The following is a 23,623-nucleotide window of genomic DNA, read 5'->3' on the forward strand; positions in this document are numbered from 1 at the left end:
GTATAAATCTCAGATGTTTAATATTGATTGAAAAACAGGGCAAGAACAGAAAAAAGTAGCAGAATGATGTGAACAGCATGACATTTATGTGACTCTTACAAAACCACAGCAATATTATGAATTTCTATGAATGCAGATGTAGATAGGTAACATCATTTAAAAGAATTGGAAAGATGTAAAGAAAACTGATGATAGAGCTTTTCCCTGGGAGAAGAAGAAAGGATCAGGGATGGTGAAAGACAAGGGAGAGAGCTCTTCATTTGTGATTTTTTTAATACTAATTTTTCAAAGCATCAAAACATGGGAAAGCTGAAAGAAAATATGTCAGAATATTAATCGTGGTAAATTGTTATGGCAGAATTATGGGTGATTGCTTTTTTATCATATTTCACTGTAATTTAAAGGCACTTCACGGGTAACTGAAAAAGATGAGTCATATTCTTTATTTCTCTCTCCATCAAAAGAGATTAAGGTTTTAAAAAGGTACATGTTAATCAATTATCTGACATTACAAACTAATCCTGTTTTTCTAGTGGGGCATTAAGATTAAACAACACGCAAGTCAGGGCCAAACTTCATAGTTAAAACTTTTTGTTCGTAATAGTAGTACAGCTAATCTTTAAATACATACAGTGCACTTTATTCCTCACCATGCAAAAGCACCAACTAGAAAAGTTAAATGGCAGTGCACTTTACTGCTCAGAAATAGCTTGTCATGAGTCATGTTATTGGTGTACTGATGTCATTTCTTTCAGCCTGACCTCACTTGTTTTGAAAGGTGCATTGTGATTTTACATGGTGTTATATGTGGTCACACGCAGCTCAGACCTGCTGTTACTTATTAAATGCATTCATCTTGTCAATTGTCTATAGCAGGGCTTCCTAAAATATTCCTTAGAAAGGGTATTCAGAAGTTCAGAGCTGTGAGTGTTAATCTACCACCACCAGATGGTTCCTTCTGATAAGAGGAGATTACTCTCCTCCCAATGCTTCACTAGGTTTTAGTTTGTTGTTGGTATTGTTTTAAGTGTGTCTTTCTCTTCCTGGGAGTGTTCTGCCAGAAATCAGTTCCAGTGCTTGCCTTTGGGGATTAGAAAACAAGACACAAGACACATCCAAGACAGTGGTGGCAGGGAGCCTGTGAGGCTGTGGAGTCTGAGACCAGTTCTCAGGCCACCAGACCCAAGACGGAGTGCAGTGCTTCTCACCATGTAACACCCCTTTTTCTTTTTCCAGTTCAATTTCACCATTTAGTATTGAGAGCACAAGACGCCAGAGACGGTCCGAATCCCCAGACTCCAGGAAACGACGTATCCACAGATGTGATTTTGAGGGATGCAACAAAGTGTACACAAAAAGTTCTCACCTGAAGGCTCACCGGAGGACACATACAGGTACAGCGCCCAGGGCTTCCCTTGTGAGGACCAATTGCTCCACGACAGGGCACAGTGTGCTGCCATGGCATTTTGTACTTGCCCCTTATATGTAACACCTTGAATTTACTTCATTTCTTCTGGCCAGAATGCAATCTCTCTGTCATAATTGAAAAAAAAAAAAAAAAGTGTCAGGCTCAGTACATTTTAGAAACCAATGAGAGATTTCTTCCATTTCTCAAGGGCTTTTAAAATGGTGTGAACATAGTAATCTAGCCATCTTTCTTATAAGCAACACCACCACTTAATCAGCATGTAGTTTATCAGGTTTAACAATGTCCCTGTGGCACATCAAACAACAAGCTGAGCAAAATTATTGTCTTTTCAAGCTGGCCTCTTACCCACCTCCACCCTTTGATCGTGTTTTCCTACTTTTTTTTTTAAATCCTTTTCCTTCAAATAGCAAACAAAATGAAAAATGAGAATGTAATAGACATAGGTCTATGGGGAGTTTTAAAAACATGTCCACATAATTCTATTTGATTCTCACTGGTATCTTTTTATTTCAGGAGAAGATTTTTAGTATTCACAGATTATAGAGAATAAATTGAGATCACAAGTGATTGACAGACTTTGCCCATCCTCCTCTTGCTCACCCACCCACCTGACAAGGAAATGAGCTGATGAGTCTTCACTTAGACCCCTACCAACCCATGTTCTGCCTTGGGTACCCCTCAGCCAGCATCCTCTGGCTTCCTGGGCTTGTGGGTCCCCCAGGATTCCCCAGTGGGTGGGTGGGGGCACTGGCAAGAGACTAGAGGAAGGCCTGCAAACACACCATCCGTCCAAGGAAAAGTGGTGACTGGAGTGTGTGATGCTTAAAGGAGCAGAAGGAACAGGGAAATGCATGCATACACTTTTTTAATAAACAAGCAGGCCCAGTCCAGTTCCTGTCCTCATCAGCAATCAGACCTCAGCATCTGCCTCTAACTGGAAACTTGAAGTGCGACAGATTCCGGTGTGGCTGTGTAAATAGTTCTCATCTCAAACAGTAAAGTAACCATGTGATGTCAATCATTCCCCAGCACAGGTAGCAAAATACTGTAAATGGGCCTTATTGGCCTTGACTTAGCTCTGTCCTTCCAGAGCTGCACTGAAGGGTCATCACTCCAAACCTTGAGCTGGGCACCATTGTCTGCAGTGAAGTTATGGCACAGGAGGCTGCCCGAAGTCCAGAGAGCATCAAAGAATCTGGAGTTTCCTTCTGTTCAACTAACACTTTATATACTTTTGACATTTCTCAATGACAGCTAACAGAGCACATTGCTCAAATTGCCTCTTCCCACATTTCCTCTTTGCTTCCCGAGCCTTTTCGGCTTCTACTTCCTTCTAGATTCTTCCCTCTCCTGTTGATTCTGGGTTTCCCCAGGAGAGTCGTTCATGTGTTTCTTCAGTACTGTTTTTAAATCAATTTCTTTATCATGGAGGCAAAGAATGAATTTAAAGACTTTGAAGTCAAATAAGCTGATTCTCTCCCATCAGTAAATGGTGAACACACATCGTAGCAGAAAGGGTGATCAGACCATACTACTCACTTTTTATGGGGTCATTTCTGTGTTTTGTTTTGTTTTGTTTTTTTATGTTCTGTTCTCAGTGAATCATCATATACTTTGAGTTATTCTCCGTGTGCTTTCTGGAATATATATGAACTTCATCTTCACACAGACACCTCTGTTCCACTTTATCCAAGTGATGAATGGTGAAAGAGGAAGATTTCTAATCTGGTACTATTAAATGATTTAACTCTGTGGCATTATAGGAGTACATCTTACAGGTTTTAAAATATACTGTAAGAGTAGAGGACACATCATATATGCACCATAATTCAAAGCAACATCAACCTTGAATGCTGAACTTGAGTTAACTAGCTTGGCTTATTAATGGGATGAAGTCATAGATGTGGAGAGTCACGATGGACTTCGTATGTCACAGTTCAGCGTGTTTCCTAATTAGGGGAATCCCTTGCCTGTCATCTCTCAGACAGAGCCCGTCGCTGCCAGGCAGTTTTCTGAACACTGACATGTATTTTCTCTTATTTGATCCTCACAGCAACCTGGTGTTCCAGCTGCTTGGATCTCTTTTGCACAAGTGTAGCTCTCGCTTAAGCATTTTTTCTCACTACTTATTTTTCCACCTCCCATCATATACTTCAAGTGACAACTTAGTCTGCAGGACAAGTTGGGTGAAATTTAAGGGTAGAGTCCCCGTCTCTGAGAGCATGGAACTATCTCACATAGCACTATTTGGGTCTCAGAACCTTCTGTGGGGATGGGATGCCTCGGATGATTGCACTGTAACCCAGCTTGCTGGCCCTGGCTTTCATGAACACTGCAGTGGACCACTGCCATCTCCATTTCCCCAAGCCACCCCCACCCCCACCCCCAGTTCTCTCAGCCATGCTTTTCAAGCTGTACTCTGACTTTACCACTGTGTCTCTGAAAGTTTTCATACCACACATTGAGGGAACTGATCCTGTTTATGGATTTTCTCTTAATATATTCAAAAGTAAGGTGAAGTCTTTAAGCAGTAGACACTGCCTGTAAGCGACCCAAATCAACTACTGCTGCCAACTAGGTCTAGTTTATCCCTTGTACCTATAAATGATTTCTTTGAGACCTAAACAGGCACTGTTGTACTATAGTTGGAGCTTACCCTCCAATGATGGGTTCTCTTGGAGCAGTGTGTTCCATATCTTTCAAAGTGATTAGCACCAGCTAGAGATACGGAACAGACTCGTTGTGAGGGTGACAAGCACCTTTTCCATTCTGGGAAATAATTATTCTATACCCATTGTACTGAGTTGGTCACTTTATTCTGATAAATTGAAATAATTCGAAACCTCTCCCTCCCTTTTTGCTTTTAGTACTTCTGCACTTCTTTTAGTACTTCAGTTTCTCCATCTTTGCAAGTTAAAGGATGGATGTATTGAATAGGACAGGTTCAAGGAAAAGCCCTGAGACATGATCCTAGAGACCCTATCCAGGTGTGTCTAAATCTTTTAACTGACAGCTAATTATCCTATTTCCAGCCCACATTTCTCTATCTCACAGCTACATCAAAATGTCCTTGTGAAGTTCCTGACCAAAACCAAGATGTACCAAATCCACTTATCTATTTAACAGAGAGATAAGTTATAGTCAGCCCTTTGGAGCTGAGGCTTCCACCTCTGCAGATTCAACTAACATTGGATCAAAGATATTTGGGAATAAAAGTCCCATCTGTTTGAACATATACAGTCTTCTTTCCTTGTCATTGTTCCCTAAGACATACAATATAACATCTATTAATGTAGCATTTACACCTTGTTAGGTTTTACATGTAATCTAGAGATGATTTAAATTATACAGTAAGATGTGTGTACGTTATATGTAAATATGACAACATCTTGTATACGGACCTTGAGCATCTGTGAGCTTTGATATGTACTTGGGGTCAGGGATTCCAGGAATCCAGTCCCCCTCAGATTCTAAGGAACAACTGTATTCTATGCAGGTGTGGTCTCCTGAACTATCAGTCTAGTAACATTTTTAAATAGAAAGAATGAAATTTTGTTAATTTGTTGTAACTGGTTCAAAGTGAGCATGTGCTGGCTTCTAATTTATAATTGTATGCATGATTTCGTAACTTAGTGTTCAAAATGTAGTCAACACTGGTTCTACAGAAATTCAGGTTGGATTGCATGCCTTTAATGCACATCTTCTCAGCCTTACCTTTGCTTCAGGCGGATTGAGTAAGTTACTTGTGTATGACCAATAATAATTCACGTGGAGCTTGGGATTATACCAGATGATTTTCGAAAGCCACGCACGCTATCGGAGAGGAGCAAATGGCAATGGGAAACTTTCTCTGAGGCAGTCGCATTAATTTTTGCCTCTAACACTTGATCCCACTGTGCTTTAAGAGGACCTGGTCTGTTATCTGTTTATTTTGGTCTTAGGAATTTAATTGGTATAAATGTTAAAGAGGAACCATTTTCTAGGTATTAGCAAGGAAATTTAGGGGGGAAAAGGAAATGCCAAGGAGAGCCTATTTAAATATAAGAATAATCAAATATATTTTGTTAATGTGCAGTTTAGATAATAACATAAAGATGTGACCAAGGAGTTTGAAATGCCTTTAATGTACTAACACCTGCGAATGCTAAATTGTTTAAGGCATGTTAGAAATTCATCAGTCATATCACATTAATGTCAGCAGGTTCATTGTTCATATACTGTCTTCTACACAACTTAGTGTATGCTACGCTTAAGTGAGAATGTGTAGTTTATTTAAATCAAAAGGTGTTTAAAGCTATGCTATCCATTACTATGTCCTATGGGTTTTCCTTATTTTAAACTGGGTTCAATCCTCAGCACCACATAAATATAAAATATATTGTTTCCACCTATAACCAAAAAAAAAAGAATTGTGTAGCATATTAAATGATGTGTATTTGCATTTTAGAGGACAATTTAGGTATTTCTAATAATTAAAAGAAAATAGAATTCTCACTATTTTCTGAAAAATAAGTGCCCTGGAATTTTAAAATACACTACAAGCAAATAATACTCACACGTCGGTTATGCTTCAGCCACTAGATGGAGCCCTAGACCCGAATGTTGGGTCTGCTCTAGAAGAGGCTCTGAAAAGCAGAAACTAGAACTCTCTGGTGGTATGTATGACATGGCATTAAAATGAAACGTGACTGTCAGTGTTCTGCAGAATATTGAATTTAATGACTAACAAAAAAGGGCAAAATTTAACTTAAAAGCAAATTTTCTTCCAAAAAAGTTAAGAGCAACATTTCCATTTCAAATGAATCTGGAAATATTTTATATTACAAATCTATCTCCTGCCCCCTAATAAATCTATGAGATTCAATAGTCAATCTTGTTAATACTAATTTTAATTCATTTGAAAACTGCACACATCTAAATCTTAAACATTAATGAACTTAAGCAGTCACATCTCTTATGTGTCTGGTTTTATTAAAAATTAATTCATATCAGAATTTTGTACATAAAGGAAGTTTACTCATAGCAATGCTTAAAATATTAACCAATTCTGATTTAACAATTTCTGAAATTTGTTCTTTCCTACCTTTACAAATGAAGGAAACCATAAATTATTTAATAATTTTCCCTTGATTATGAAGCCTTGGTCATTAATATCAGATGCCTTATTAACTTATTTAATACATGTTAATTGCATTTGATTGTATATTTGAAATGCACTTACACAGATGCACACCCTGTTCCACACACACTGATCGTAAATACCTACACATTCTGTACTTTTTCCCCATCAGTTTTTACTGCTATTCATACATTTTTTGACATCTTTTTTTCTGGATGAGATTCTGAAGTGGTTTGAGGAGATTCCTACAAAGAAAATCATGAGTTTTGTGACAGCTGTGCATCCTAGTGGCCTTGGTACACAGGTGCTTGTGGTTGTTAGATCTTACCTGCAGATAAGTGGGCTGCTACTGCTCATGATTTTGCATCTGCATCATTAAATAGCTTATTCCGCATAAAACTGCACTTCTGACCTCTCCATCTAGATTTGTTGTTAGATAAAATACAGGGCTCAGTGATGCACGATAATGCATCGTTTAAGAGCAAATTGATATTTTTCAAGGAAAAATCCTCTCCCAGGAAGCTGTTTGTAAGTCCTGATTAAGCAGTCCACAAGTACAAGAGAGATGGTTATCTCAGTCCATTTTATGTTGCTGATAACAATACCACAGGCTGGGTAAGTTATAAAGAAAAGAGGTTTGTTTAGGCTCATGGTTTTGGTCTAAGTTTGGAGGGCCACATGTAGTGATGATCTGTCTTCCTGATGGCAGAGTCCTGAGATGGCTGGTGCAGAGCATGAGCCAGGAAGTGCATGGGAGACCCAGCGAAACTGGCTTTTATAGCAGACAATCTTTCGAGATAAGACATTAACCTATTAATTCATGAATCGAACAAATTGATTAACCCATTCCTGAGAGCAGAGCCCTAATCACCTCCAAATAATCCCACCTGCACCCACCCCATCTCTTACAATGGGGTTAAATTTCAACATGACCTTTGGGGGGCAAATTATATTCAAGGCTTGGTAATGAATAATTGCTGAGAAACAAGAAGCTAGAATAAAAATATCCAACATTTCAAGTTAGGAAACAAAAGCTTGAATCTGTCTTTAGCCTCTACCCATTTGCTAAACGTTGAGAAACTACCTAACTTGTGAGAATCTCAGATCTTCTCTTTTAACTTTGAACATAAAGCTACCAAGTCATTACATAATTGTTACCTGAGACATCAGTTTTAAAAATCCTACAAGTATAGTAACCCACACATCATAAGGATGCAATAATTATTTGTTGAACTGAAATTATCTGTGTAAGGATTGTAGCTATAGGTATGTTATTGCTGTGAACAGTAGGTTTAAAGCAAAAAAAAAAAGTTCTGGATAATTTAGTATATATTATATGAGCTATGATTATATAATCTTTTTACTTTGGATGTAACTAAATTTAAAATTTTTATAATATAGGTGTTTTGGACTAAAGCTAACTGTCTAATAAGCCCATTTTGTTACCATTATAATAAATAATCCTTTAAAGAATATATCTTATTTATTTATTTAGGTATCGGGGAATGAACTCAGGAGTGCTTAGCCACTGAGTCACATCCTTAGCCCCTTTTTTATATTTTTATTTAGAGACAAGGTCTTGCTAAATTGCATAGGGCCTCACTAAGTTGCTGAGGCTGGCTGTGAACTTGGGATCCTTCTGCCTCAGCTTCCTGAGCTGCTGAGATTATAGGCATGTGCCACCACACTCGGCAAGGAGTATATTTTAACTACTTAGTAAAACATTATAGTCTTTCATTTGATAGAGCCCATTCATAGACAGATTTAACTGAACAGCTATCTATTGAGCATTTTCTGTCACCATAATTTTTTTTTCCCAAAAAGCATAACCCCCATCCCCAGTAAACCTGTCCGTAAGTGTGCTGGATAAGACACAGGAATAGTCATAACAAAGGGCAAGTGTGCAATGCTACAAGCTACCGACCCCTCAGCTGTGCCTGTGAATGGATCTCCAGGTGCACCCCGCTCTGTGGAGCTCATGCATACGTTCTTCCCCCAGCCTGCCTAGAGGCCTCCTTTCTTCCTACTCTCCAGTTGGTGAACTCCCATCTTGTCTTCCAAGCTGCCTCAGTGTCTTCTTGTCTTTTCAGCTCTCTGACCATGCTCCTTCCCTAGGCAGGCAGACTTTCCATCCTTTCAGACTCTGTTGCAGTGCTTTGATGGCAGAAGAGAAAGTATGTGGGAAATGTTGAAGCAGTAGGAACAAGACACGGCAGCTGATTGGACATGGGGTAGGGGAGAAAATGCCTCTGAGAATGTCCAGGGTGTGTGGATAGGAGAAAGGAATGCTATTAACAGACATGGAGGTCATGAGCAGAGGGGGCTGGAATTTCCTGAGGACTGGCCAGGTCCAAGCATTGTGCCCAGCTCTGCAAGTGCTTGACATGTTTTCACTGTATGGAAAGAAGTGGGGGCAGGGAGATTGGAACCCATGTCCACAGTCAAGTATGAAAAAGCAGTGGGACTGGGACTGAGGCTCCAGTTTCTCTGGGACTTGTTCACTTGTCATTACACCCAGACCCAGACAAATTTTCTCATAACCTCCAGGCTCCCCTCTTCACCGGGGGTGCATTCCTCTTCATGTATACCTAGCAGTACATACCCACTTATTTAGCATAGGCCGTTCAGGTACGTTGAAGACAGGCAGAAAGAGTTCAGTTGTTCAGGGTTTTTCACTAGTGTGAACTGGCCTTTCTCCCCAAGTCTACTGAAATTTTGCTTGTTAGAAAGCTAGTGAGAGGACATGGACCAGAAGGATTAATCATTAAATAAAATTAAATAGGCAGGCTCTTGAGCACTGGCTCAGCATGTGGCTCTTTGCATACTAATGGATGTGATGTAAAAATGCAGAGAGCAAGGTGTCCTGAATCTGATGGGGCAGACAACCACATCCGAACTATCCACCATAGAAAGCATGATGGGAAAGGCAGGAGTGAGCTTTATCTCTGCAAGCTGAACTTGATCACAGCAGCACTGAAGAGGTCTTTGGTCCTGCCTGGAGGGAACCAGTGAGCATCTTCTACATATGCAGACCTCGTAGTGCTGACCCAAATACCTGTTTTTAGTCTAGGTTGGTAACAACATGCTATGAAAGTTTTGCAAGTATTGTACTTAAGTTCATTATTGGGGAGGGAGTTATTTTAACCTCTCAGAGAGTTACTGTTTAGAAACATGTTGGACCTAAGGTGTGTAGTGATCTGAGTGCAGGTGACTTGGCTATACATATCTGACTCAGTTTTGTTATAAAAGTTTTAATCTTGTTTGATTTAAAAAGTGGAGTTTTGTTCATATACTTAGGAAAAGACTTCTAAAACAGCCTACTAATATCTGTTAAATGAATATGGGACTAAATAAGTTTTGTTTTGGAGTTCTGTTTCTGTTAGCACATAGATCATCAGTGACAGTGAAAGGTTAAAACCACCCTGAGATCTTTATGGAGCTTCCTTTGCTTTTGGCTTTATTAATATATAAAATAATCTCCATCAAAACTATGTGAAAAAGAAAGTGTTGGCTAACACTCTCTCCAGCCATAGTACATCCTTGTGTTCTGCCTGAGAATAACTAGGTTTTAATTGTTGGTCATTTTATCCTGAGTGGCAAGATTAATTGCTACTAATATAAAATTGATGGCTTTGATGGAATTATTAAATATGATAAGGAGCTATATTTTGGTAGAATATATATTTACCATTGAAGAATATATAAAAAGATTCCTAATGCTCATTAATTTAATTAAAAGATTCATAACTAAGAATAAAAAGAATTACAAAATACACCTGTTACTTTAAAGATCACAGTAACTAATGTTCATTTGAGCAGCAGAATACAGGGTGCAGTCACATATTCAGTTACTAATTTCATTTATGTATCTTTTTGTGGTGTTGGGGTTTGAACCCAGGGCCTCTTGCATGCTCAGCAAATACCTGCCATTGAGTATATCCCCATGTCCCCACCCGGTTACTTATTTTAAGGGTTTAAAATAAAATATTTGCTTAAAGACTAGACCTATATATGCCAACAGTCTTTCTGTCAATTTTTATTTATTTTTGTGCTGGGAATCAAACCCAGGGCCTTGCACATGGGTTTAGGCAAGGGCTCTACCACTGAGCTACACTTTCAACCATTGCATCAGTTTTAAATGAAACCTCCCTGATCTATCTTACTTTTCAAAAAGTGTGTTAATCCATTACACTAGAAAGAAAATCATAAAATGAATAGAACACAACACAAGTCTAACAAAAGACATTACTTTTATATTGAGTCTTGTATGTTCTGTTTTTAAAGGAAAGGAGTTTTTGTTTTGTTTTTGTGGTGCTGGGGCTTGAACCAGGACCTCGTACATGCTAGGCAATTGCTTTACCACTGAGCTAAACCCCTTAAGGAAGAACTTGAATTAAAATGGTTTCATTCATTAAATCAGCAAGTATTTCTTAGCACTGGGCACTGCATTAGGCCCTGAGGACACAGTGATGAAGGGGCTCAGAGCCATCCTCTGTACCACACTGCAGCATGGGGCAGGCAGATAGGAAAACCTTCTGTCCATCGTGGTGGGGTGTTTTGAGAATTTTAAAACAAGCATGCCCAAAGAAATATGGGGCCAAGGAGTGAAATGATCACATTGTCTTTCAGAAAGTCTTTTTGAAATATAGGGAAGATAATAAACTGGACAGAGTAGGATATAATATGTAAAACCATCAGACATTGGCCCTGGTGAAAGATGGCAAGAACATAAAAGTAGCCACTGTGGGGGTTAACTGGGAAGGACAGTTGGACAACTATTTGGAAGGAAGAAGCAGCACATGTAATCATAAGGTCAGGGCAGGTAGGGAATACCTGTCCTACTTCTAGACGAAGAGACCAAGAAATCTTATCAACTAGACAGTTTTATGACTTGGTTCAACCTGTGTAGATGTGGTTACCTTTTTTTCCTGGTAGCAAAACAGGAGGAAGGACGTGTCTCGTTTAGCTGGTACTGATGAGTAAGATTTTGGTCATGCTGAGGTTGCTTTTGGACCTCCAGTTGGGAATGCCCTATACCCCTTCTGGTCCATAGATACTTGGGGATCTTTCTCTTCTGTCTTGTGGGTGAAAGCCGTGGGAACTAAGGGCAATCCATGCGGGTGATCAGAAAAAGTCAAAATCTTGGGAACATTTATGTGACAGGTAGAAGAGACTTCTGCAAAAAAAAAAAAAAAAAAAACTGAAGAAAAAGCACCAGACACATAGGAAAATAAGAGTTGTTATGCATGGAAATATAAACTCAGAACAGCCTAATGTAATGTCCTTTGACCTTGAACTTTCAGTAAAGTATATTTTTATTATAGGATTGTTTTTTAATTCCTGGGTCAGAAGGATGAGGTGCAGGGTTCACAAAATTGCATGACTTGGAAGGAATGACTTAGGTTCTCAGTCTGCTTGTCCAGTTTTGACCGGCTATCCCAGTTTATTAAAACAGTAATTTAAAATATTGAGAGACAACATGACTAGGGGTGAAGACGCATACTAACTGGATGACTGGCAAAATAGGGTTAGTTATTGCCAATGCTCCATTAGCAAATTGTCAAAGTTAAATGAGTTAATATCCATAAAGCTCTTAGCACAAACTATGGTGCATGGAAAGTGGTATATGTTTTAGCAAATGATATTTCCGTCAAAGATATCCATTATATAGCTGTATGGAGAAGAAAGAAAGGACCCACTTCATCTTATTTACACTTAATGAAAAAGTCAATTAATTGAGCCCAGAAAATTCAGGGGAGTGAAAACTGGCATATTGATTATTCATTTGATTGAATGGATAAGACCAAACCAAATGGAGCAAACATGTTATAGAATGGATTGGCCCATATAGTTGTTGAATACTTAAGATATTTTTTAAAAATCAGGATCAGAAGTGACATCAGTTACTTAAAAACCTATTTTTAAAATATTAAACAACATCCATTTTCAACTTTGTGTTATTTATATTTCTTTGCAAAAACAAAAATAATTTATTTCATTACTATAAAATAGCCCTTATCAAGCACCTATCATTTGCCAGGCTCATAGCATGTGCATTTTTGAGTTTCCCACAGAACTGTAGAAATAGTTACTATACCTGTTCTACAGATGGGGAACCTGTGGTTCAAGAAACTCTCCAGCCTAGGATCTACGTGGAAGTCAGCGATGGAGCTTGGTTTTGGCCATTCTCCCTGTTTTAAAGCTTGTGGTGGTTTATGCTACCTTAACCCATGAAGGAGGGCAGGCATATAGCCTCGTCTATCCCTGGATGACTCACAAGGCCTTGTAATCTCAGCTCGCTCTTGGTCTCATTTTTTTTTTTTATTTCCTCATTGAAAGTACCCAATTTCCTTCCAGATCTGAAATTCTGTGAACTTTCATGAACTAATGTAACAGAAACCAGAAGACAAGATAGGAATCTTGATTGTTTTTTTTTTTTCTTTCTCATATGCAAATACCATTCCTCAAGTGAAACAGATTGTCACAGCAAATATGTTCAGCCTTGAATGTAATGAAGCTCATTTGTCAGTGTCTGGGCCCTGTAACTTTATAAGAGTTAAACAGGGACATATTTCAGAAATGCACTTCTGAACTTAAGAAAATGCCTATGTTTCCTGTTGCAAAAAGTATTCATTTTCAGTTGCTTGAGAAAACAGCAGAGAGGCGCTGATGAGAACATGGTGTTTTGTTTAACACGGGCCTTTTGAAACTGCACATTCCTCTGGAGTGTACTGCTCACCGTCCTTTTAATATGAAAGGGCACCTGTCTTTTGTCTGGTGCACACTTTCCTTTCAGCGTTTCAGATGGTGAAGTGGGAGATGCGTGAAAAAGTTATTTTTGTTTGGAGAGTTTTGGGAATCCATTCAATACCTGGTGTTTTCTTTAGACTTTATTATGCCTTCTGCTGGGTAAATGTCATGAAAAAGCATTTAGGGACTCTTAATCCTTTTCTTTAACCAAAATTGAAAGAGACAGGCTTCTCATAATAAATCAGTTTGTGTTGACTGTTTCAAGAAAGAAAGAAAAGAAAAAAAAAAAACTCTGATGTGAGTCTTTATTTCCCAGGACACTTAATTAATAAGTGTCTCAGGACACGTATTCTATTTAAATAATACCTGTGAATACACACACAGACACATTCGCATGTTGGCAACATATGCATTTAAAGTTGTATTTACTGTGAACTCCAAGTGTGGAGTTTTTAGAACAAAAAATAGCAAACTTTTTTTTTTGTATGTTCTCTTTTTCAGTCTTTAGAGGCCTATTCACTTTGATGAATAGAAGCTCCTGCTACTAGTTTTGGTTAACAAGTTCCTCTTTTGGAAGCCTTCAGAGTTCGTCTCAGGTTTTTTACAGAACTGGTGAAAGGCAGATTGTGCTGAAAATGGTCGTCGGATTCTTTTATTAAAATGCAAAAGGTGGAAATTGCTTAAGAATTTCTCATGGAATGCAGAGAATCATGTTAGAATTTAAACCTAGATGTTAATAAACTGTACCCCAAGGAGTGCCAAGGTACTATCCAGCGATCTACCAATCACTCAGCCAGTGTCCTTTGATTTTTCTGAGATAATCAATTTTGTGTCTTAAACATCAGTTTCATGTCTTAATCAAAAAAATCATGTTCTGAGACTCATGGCTAAAGAAATATATCTTTTTCTATAATTCTACTATTTCATAGGATTAACATAAGAAACCAGAATCCTTGGTGATTTGATGTTAGAATCCAAACTTTAGGTTATTTTGAAAAATATTGAATATGTTTTCAAAGATTTTGCCAAAGGGGCATTGTACATGTACTTGTGGGTTGAACAAAAGGAGCAAAGAAGGTAAGCAGGTTATTTTTACTTTTGGCTTGTTTCCAGGGAAAACAGTTGGGAATAACACATTTGCAGAATCCTCATTGAAGTGCATTTCAGAAAAATTCACTATTTCTGAAGATATTAATGGAAATCTTATTTACATTACCATTGTTCATCCTGATGCAGCGCAGCTGTGTCTAATAGCAGCCCTGGGAGGTGCCCACCACCCATTATTGTCCAAGTCAACTCTTTCCATAGGAATGTTTTCAGGGAAAATTCACCAGCTATTCTTTCTGTCCCTGCCACTTGACTTTTTAAAATTAAACTTAGCCTTCTACTTTCTCACAAGTTCTTAAGGAAAGAAGACAAAAAATGGAAGCAAGATTCTATTCTTCATTATAGCCTTTCTGGGCTCATGTGCATATCCATCTGTGTGTTTTACAAACTTATTTATCATTTTAATTAGTGTTTCTCTTACATCATGAAGTTAGTTCCTGTTATCTTAATGTGTTTATAACATTGTACCCTGTAAATTGTGTTTCAAAGCACAAACATAAATGGAAAACAGCTCAGTAGCTATAAATTTTTTTAACCATTTCTAAAACTTGGCTAGTCCAAAGAGCATTTAATGTGTGTGTGTGTACACATTTTTTTTTTTTTTAACAAAATGCTAGGCCCCGGGTAGGTACAATTGATACAGAGGTCTCTTTTGAGTGAGTGGCAGAAGGCAGCTCCCTGCCTGGTCAGTGGAACCATCTCTTCTTCCTAGTACTCATAGCTCAGCCTCAAATTTGAAAAGAAATTGGGAGATCTTTTCTTTTTGCTTCTCTCTTTTCATGGAGAGAGAATGCTTAAGCTCCAGTTTTATTCATGAGACAATGGAGAGAAGGAAATATGCATAAGATTTTTGTTGTTTAGATAGTTAAAAAAAGATAGTACATATTTTTGTAAAGAAAAATCTAATGGTGCGGTGGCCCATGCCTGTATTCCCAGTGGCACAGGAGGCTGAGGTAGGAGGATCCTGAATTCAAAGCCAGTCTCAGCAACTTAGAGAGGCCCTAAGCAACTCAGTGAGACCCTGTCTCAAATATGAAAAAGGGCTGGGGATGTGCCTAAATGGTTGAGAGCCCCTGGGTTCAATCCCAGTACCAAAAAAAGACAAGAAAGAATTCTAAGGGAAAGTCATTTATTAGTCAGATAATTAAATATGCTGTTTTCTAACATACTTGGTCACATCTCATAGATTGCACTTAAATTTTGCAGTTCTCCTGCTCCACATCTGTGGACTCAAACAAATCTTTGTTGTCAATTGCTGTCTTCTTTGCCCCTAACTCTTTGAAATAATTTCCATTGTCTAACCTCTTACTTTCTGACCCTTCCCACATTGTGGATCTCAAACTCAGTAGAACAGCGGCTTGTCCTTGTCCATAGGGGCCATTTTAATGAAGGGTGGGACTCCATCATTATGTAGAATCCTTACTCTTTTTTTATTTTTTATTTTATTTTTACTTATTTTGTTAATTTGTTGTAATTAGTTACACGTAATAGTGGAATGCATTTTGACACTTGTATACAAATAGAGCACAACTTTTCCTCTGGCTGTGCATGATGCAGAGTCACACTAGAAATGTAATCATACATGTGTATGGGATGATAATGTCCAACTCATTCCACCATTCTTCCCACCCCCACATCCTTCCCTCCCCTCACTCCCCTCTGTTCAATCCAAAGTTTCTTCATTTTTTCCTCCTCCCATTATGGATCAAATCCACTTATCATAGAAAACATTCAGCCTTTGGTTTTTTGGGTTTGGGCTTATTTCGCTGAACTTGATATTTTCCAGATACATCCATTTACCTACAAATGCCATAATTTCATTCTTCTTTAAGGCTGGGTAATATTCTATTGTGTATAGATACCATATTTTCTGTATCCATTGGTCTGCACCTAGGTTGGTTCCATACTTTAGCTATTGTGAATTGAGCTGCTATAAACATTGATGTGGCTGTGTCACTGTAGTATGCTGTTTTTAAGTCCTTTGGGTATAGACCGAGGAGAGGGATAGCTGGGTCAAATGGTGTAGAACCCTAACTCTTAATTCCCAGGTAAAGTTGAGAAAGACATTTCTGACCTTTAGCCATTCTGATCGTCACCTTCACAGGTGAGGTTATGATGCTTTTTTAATGAGCATAAAAGATTCCACAGATATTTTTATAAGTCTGATAGAACTGGATGAGCCTTTTAAGATAGTTACTCACTTCCTGAAGCCTGGAACTCTCCTTTGTGAACTATTTGTTATGAAACTATTTGTTATGGCCAGGCACACAGCATGTATGACCAGGACTACATGGTCACATGCATATGTGGAATATATAAAGTCACCTCCTAGAAATTGAGAATAGAATGGTGGTTACCAGAGGTGGGGGGCAGCAGGTGACCCATGGGATGAGTAACCCTGGGTTAGGAGTAGGAAGTTTAGGTGTGCACAGTAGGGTGGCTATAAAAAATGATAATATACTGTCCATTGCAAAAAGCTAGAAGAAAGGATTTTGAAAGTTTTCACTGTAAGGAAATGATAAATGTTTGAGGAGACAGATATGTTTAATCTGATTTAAACATTGCATAGTTGATGCATATTGAAACTTCACATGATAGCCCATAAATATGGGCAGTTTTTAGGTATTAGTTAAAAATTAATTTATATTTTTAAAAAGATAATTACTAATTTCACCTATAACTTCCCCTCCCCATGGCTTGATGAAGAATGAGGACATATTTACCATTAAATAAACAGTTATTTCAAAAAGTAAAAAAAAAAAAGATAACTACCTTATGTGTTTATTACTGAGAAAGCTCTTACAATTTGAATGAAAGATCATACTTTGTGAATTTGGATGCTATATCCAAAATATTCCCCCCCCCCATCTGAAACTAACAATCTATCATATATACTTCGATTCAATAAATTAATGCTTTCAAGAAGACTATATAAAGCAGAAGTGCCCACCTCTTTTATCTGGGGTCACTAGTTTCTGTAGAGGGCTAGTGCTTAGGCACTGAAGGCCATACATTTTGTGTTGTAACTACTAAACTCCACTCTCACTGAAAAATAGCCAAAACAAAATGTAATGCTGCTATGTTCCAATAAAAACTCATTTATGGACATTAAAATTTAAATTCATATGATTTTTCAAATGTAAAAACAAGTCCCTCATTTGATCTTTTTTTTTCAACCTTTAGAAATTGAAAAATGAAGCCAGATGCAGCAGCTCCCACCTGTAATCCAGCTACTAGGAAGACTGAGGCAGGAGGATTACAAGTTTGAGGCCAGCTTGGGAAACTTAGACACTATCTCAAAAATAAAAAGGCTGGGGATATAGACCGGTGGTAGAGCGCTTGCCTAGCAGGTCTCTGGGTTCAATCCCTAGTGTGGCAAAAAGGAATAAAAATTAGGACCATATTATAATACTCCCTGCTGTAGATTTTAAAGTGGAAAGGGCATAACTATAGTTATTGTCAAAATAAAAGTAAATATATAATGATTTCATTTTGAGGAATAAGCCTGACAATTTTTCATGCCTAAATGGAAAGCAAGACAGCACCTGAGTTAGTAAATACACTGTCTCTCCTGTGGGCCAGGCCAGCTGCCCACATTCTCCTTGAGATGGGCCTAGAAGCTCTTACCTGCTTCCTCCTGCCCCTGCATACTTTTAGGCCATCCAGTTACACAGCCCCTCCTCCATCTTCAGTGTCAAGGATAGGGGCAGCTGCTTGGTAAGACAAGAGCTCACTCAGAGAGAAGCACGTTCTCCTTCACACTACTGAGCCATGCTTTTCCCACTAAGAATATTCTTTATTCTACCAGGTGTTGTGGCACACACCTGTAATCCCAGCAGCTGGGGAGACTGAGGCAGGAGGATTGTTAGTTCAAAGCCAGTCTCAGCAAAAGTGAGGCACTAAGCAACTCAGACCCTGTCTCTAAATAAAATATAAAATAGGGCTGGGGATGTGTCTCAGTCAAATGCCCCTGTGTTTAATTCCCAGTAACCCCCCCCACCAAAAAAAAAAAAAAGGAAGAAGGAGAAAAAAAAGATGCTTTATTCTTTCCTTCTTCAACTTTTAACATGATTCCATCGTGACACAGAACAGAGCTAGGAGATGCCCACTGATGACAACCAACCAGCTACCCGAGCTCAGTGCACCAAAGATGGATATGAGTTTTGTGTTTGTGTGTGGTACTGTGGTTGAACCCAGGGGAGCTGTACCACTGCTACATTCCCAACCCCTTTTTATTTTAAGACATGTCTCTTAGTTGCCACAGCTGGCCTCAAACTTGAGATCCTCCTGCCTCAGTTTAGCTAGTCACTGGGATTACAGACATGTGCCACCGTGCCTGGATGATGGTTGTGATTTTTTTTCATTTTTTTTTAATTTGAATTTGTTACATATGAGAGCAGAATGTATTACAATTCATAGTACACATATAGAGCACAATTTTTCATATCTCTGGTTGTACACAAAGTAGAGTTACAACATTCATGTCTTCAATCATGTAATTAGGGTAATGATGTCTAACTCATTCCACCATCTTTCCTACCCCCACGCTCTCTCCTTTCCCCTCCCTCCCCTTTGCCCTATCTAAAGTTCCTCCATTCCTCCCATGCTCCCCCCATTGCCATTATGAGGCAGAATCCTCATATCAAAGAAAATATTCAGCCTTTGGTTTTTTGGGGATTGGCTAAATTTACTTAGCATTATATTCTCCAACTCCATCCATTTGCCTGCAAATGCCATGATTTTATTCTCTTTTAATGCTGAGTAACGTTCCATTATTTATATATACCAAAGTTTCCCTGTCCATTCATCTACTGAAGGGCATCTAGGTTTGACTCCACAATTTAGCTATTGTGAATTGTGCTGCTGTAAACATTGATGTGGCTGTGTCCTGTAGTATGCTGTTTTTAAGTCCTTTGGGTATAAACCGAAGAGTAGAATAGCTGGGCCAAATGGTGCTCCCATTACAAGTTTTCCAATGATTCTCTATACTGCTTTCCAGATTGACTGCACCAATTTGCAGTCCACCAGCAATGTATGAGTGTGCCTTTTTCCCCATATTCTCACCAACACTTATTGTTGTTTGTATTCTTGATAGCTGCCATTCTGACTGGAGTGAGATGAAATCTTAGAGTAGTTTTTATTTGCATTTCTCTAATTTCTAGAGATGTTCAACATTTTTCCATATATTTGTTGATTAATTGTATATCCTCTTCTGAGAAGTGTCTGTTCAGTTCCTTGGCCCATTTACTGATCGGGTTATTTATTTTTTGGTGTTAAGATTTTTGAGTTCTCAAACTATCACTCTTTGCAGACAGTATGACTCTATACCTAGAAGATCCAAAACATTCTACCAGAAATCTCCTAGAACCAATGAATGAATTCAGCAAAGTAGCTGGATATAAAATCAATACCCATAAATCAAAGGCATATCTGTACATCAGTGACAAATCCACTGAAAGAGAAACTAGGAAAACCACCCCATTTACGATAGCCTCAAAAACAAAATAAAATACTTGGGAATAAACTTTACAAAAGAGGTGAAAGACCTCTACAATGAAAACTACAACACGCTAAGGAAAGAAATTAAAGAAGATCTTAGAAAATGGAAAGATCTATCTTGTTCTTGGATAGACAGAATTAATATTGTCAAAATGACCATACTACCAAAAGCACTATACAGATTTAATGCAATTCCAATCAAAATCCTAATAACATTCCTTATAGAAATAGCAAAAGCAGTCATGAAATTCATCTGGAAAAATAAGAGACCCAGAATAGCTAAAACAATCCTTAGCAAGAAGAGTGAAGCTGGTGGCCTTATTATTCCAGACCTTAAACTATACTACAGAGAAATAAAAAAACAGCATGGTATTGGCACCAAAATGACCTGTAGACCAATGGTACAAAATAGAGGACACAGAGAATAACCCACATAACTACAATTATCTTATATCGGACAAAGGTGCCAAGAACATGCATTGGAGAAAAGATAGCCTCTTCAACAAATGGTGCTGGTAAAACTGGAAATCCACATGTAATAAAATGAAATTAAACCTGTATCTCTCACCATGCACAAAACTCAAAGTCGATCAAGGATCTAGGAATTAAACCAGAAACCTTGAGCCTAATGGAAGAAAAATAGGCCTAAATCTCTATCATGTTGGAGACCAACTTTCTTTATATATGCAAGACCCCAACTTTCTTTATATATGCAAACATATACACACACACACATATAGTTACACACACACACACACACACACACACACATATATAGTTGTAGATGGACATGATACCTTTATTTATTTATTTATTTATTTATTTATTTATATGTGATGCTGAGGATCAAACCCAGTGCCTCATATATGTGAGGCCAGCACTTTGCCACTGAACTACAATGCCAGCTTCTCAACTTTCTTTTTTTTAATATTTTTTTAGTTGTCAACGGATTTTTATTTATTTTTATGTGGTGCTGAGAATTGAACCCAGTACCTCACACATGCTAGGCAAGGAATCTAACACTGAGCCACAACACACATGCCCCCCCCCTTTCCTTTTTTTTTCACTTTTATTTATTTATTTATTTATTTTTGTTTGTGAACTTTTTGCTTTTTTTTTTTCACATCCCCAGCCTCTTTAAGACTTTATTTAGTGAAATTTTTTTTTATTGGTTGTTCAAAACATTACAAAGCTCATGACATATCATCTTACATACATTTGATTCAAGTGAGTTATGAACTCCCCTTTTTACCCCAAATACAAATTGCAGAATCCCATCAGTTACACATTCACATTTTTACATAATGCCATATTAGTGACTGTTGTATTCTGCTGCCTTTCCTATCCCCTACTATCCCCCCTCCCATCCCCTCCCATCTTTCCTCTCTACCTCATCTGCTGTTGTTCATTTCTCTCCCTTTCCGCCCCCCCCTTTCCCCTCACAACCTCTTATATGTAATTTTGTGTTACATTGAGGGTCTCCTACCATTTCCATATGCTTTCCCTTCTCTCTCCCTTTCTCTCCCCCCACTCTTCTCTGTTTAATGTTAATATTTTCCTCATGCTCTTCCTCCCTGTTCTGTTCTTAGTTGCTCTCTTTATATCAAAGAAGACATTTGGCATTTGTTTTTTAGGGATTGGCTAGCTTCGCTTAGCATAATCTGTTCTAATGCCATCCATTTCCCTGCAAATTCTATGATTTTGTCATTTTTTAGTGCTGCGTAATACTCCATTGTGTATAGATGCCACTTTTTTTTTATCCATTCATCTATTGAAGGGCATCTGGGTTGATTCCACAGTCTAGCTATTGTGAATTGTGCTGCTATGAACATCGATGTGGCAGTATCCCTGTAGTATGCTCTTTTAAGGTCGTCAGGGAATAGTCCGAGAAGGGCAATAGCTGGGTCAAATGGTGGTTCCATTCCCACCTTTCCCAGGAATCTCCATACTGCTTTCCAAATTGGCCTCACCAATTTGCAGTCCTACCAGCAGTGTACAAGTGTACCCTTTTCCCCACATCCTCGCCAGCACTTATTGTTGTTTGACTTCATAATGGCTGCCACTCTTACTGGAGTGAGATGGTATCTTAGGGTGGTTTTAATTTGCATTTCTCTGACTGCTAGAGATGGAGAGCATTTTTTCATGTACTTGTTGATTGATTGTATGTCCTCCTCTGTGAAGTGTCTGTTCAGGTCCTTGGCCCATTTGTTGATTGGGTTATTTGTTATCTTATTGTTTAATTTTTTGAGTTCTTTGTATATTCTGGATATTAGGGCTCTATCTGAAGTGTGAGGGGTAAAAATTTGTTCCCAGGATGTAGGCTCTCTATTTACCTCTCTTATTGTTTCTCTTGCTGAGGAAAAACTTTTTAGTTTAAGTAAGTCCCATTTGTTTATTCTTGTTATTAACTCTTGGGCTATGGGCGTCCTATTAAGGAATTTGGAGCCCGACCCCACAGTATGTAGATCATAGCCAACTTTTTCTTCTATCAGACGCAGTGTCTCTGATTTGATATCTAGGTCCTTGATCCATTTTGAGTTAACTTTTGTGCATGGCGAGAGAAAGGGATTCAGTTTCATTTTGTTGCATATGGATTTCCAATTTTCCCAGCACCATTTGTTGAAGATGCTATCCTTCCTCCATTGTATGCTTTTAGCCCCTTTATCAAATATAAGAAAGTTGTACTTTTGTGGATTGGTTTCCGTGTCCTCTATTCTGTACCATTGGTCCACCTGCCTGTTTTGGTACCAGTACCACGCTGTCTTTGTTACTATTGCTTTGTAGTACAGTTTGAACTCTGGTATCGCTATACCTCCAGATTCACACTTCCTGCTTAGAATTGCTTTTGCTATTCTGGGTCTTTTGTTTTCCATATGAATTTCATGATTGCTTTATCTATTTCTACAAGAAATGCCGTTGGAATTTTGATTGGCATCACATTAAACCTGTAGAGAACTTTGGGTAATATCACCATTTTGATGATGTTAGTTCTGCCTATCCATGAACAGGGTACATTTTTCCATCTTCTAAGATCTTCTTCTATCTCTCTCTTTAGGGTTCTGTAGTTTTCATTGTATAAATCTTTCACCTCTTTTGTTAGGTTGATTCCCAAGTATCTTATTTTCTTTGAGGATATTGTGAATGGAGTGGTTTTCCTCATTTCCATTTCAGAAGTTTTGTTGCTGATATACAGGAATGCCTTTGATTTATGCGTGTTGATTTTTTTTACTGGTTGTTCAAAACATTACAAAACTCTTGACATATCATATTTCATACAATAGATTCAAGTGGGTTATGAACTCCCATTTTTACCCCAAATACAGATTGCAGAATCACATCGGTTACACATCCACATTTTTACATAATGCCATAATAAGACTCTTATTGTACAAGAATTAATATCAAGAATCAATAAATGGAATGGATTCAAACTAAAAAGCTTCTTCTCAATAAAAGAAACAATCAGTGAGGTGAATAGAGGGCCTACAGAATGGGAGCAAATCTTTATTACCACAAGCACATCAGATAGAGCACTAATCTCTAGGATATATGAAGCACTCAAAAACCTTAACACCAAAAAAAAACAAATAACCCAATCAATAAATGGGCCAAACAACTGAACAGACACTTCTCAGAAGAGGATATACAATTAATCAACAAATATATGAAAAAATGTTCAACATCTCTAGTAATTGAAGAAATGAAAATCAAAACTGCTC

At 38.1% G+C, this 23,623-nt stretch overlaps 1 protein-coding gene across 6 annotated transcripts in view; it reads left to right on the forward strand.

Moving 5' to 3' along the window:
• Klf12 (KLF transcription factor 12) overlaps positions 1 to 23,623 on the forward strand; it is a 438,598-nt gene that overhangs the window by 397,797 nt on the left and 17,178 nt on the right. For all 6 annotated transcript variants that reach the window (XM_071611451.1, XM_027938085.2, XM_071611450.1 and 3 more), the window contains one exon: positions 1,237 to 1,394. In XM_071611451.1, coding sequence (XP_071467552.1) covers positions 1,237 to 1,394 — 158 coding nt within the window. The remainder of the gene's footprint in view (positions 1 to 1,236; positions 1,395 to 23,623) is intronic.

This window comes from Marmota flaviventris, chromosome 4, assembly GCF_047511675.1.
Source record: "Marmota flaviventris isolate mMarFla1 chromosome 4, mMarFla1.hap1, whole genome shotgun sequence".
Taxonomy (NCBI): Eukaryota; Metazoa; Chordata; class Mammalia; order Rodentia; family Sciuridae; genus Marmota; species Marmota flaviventris.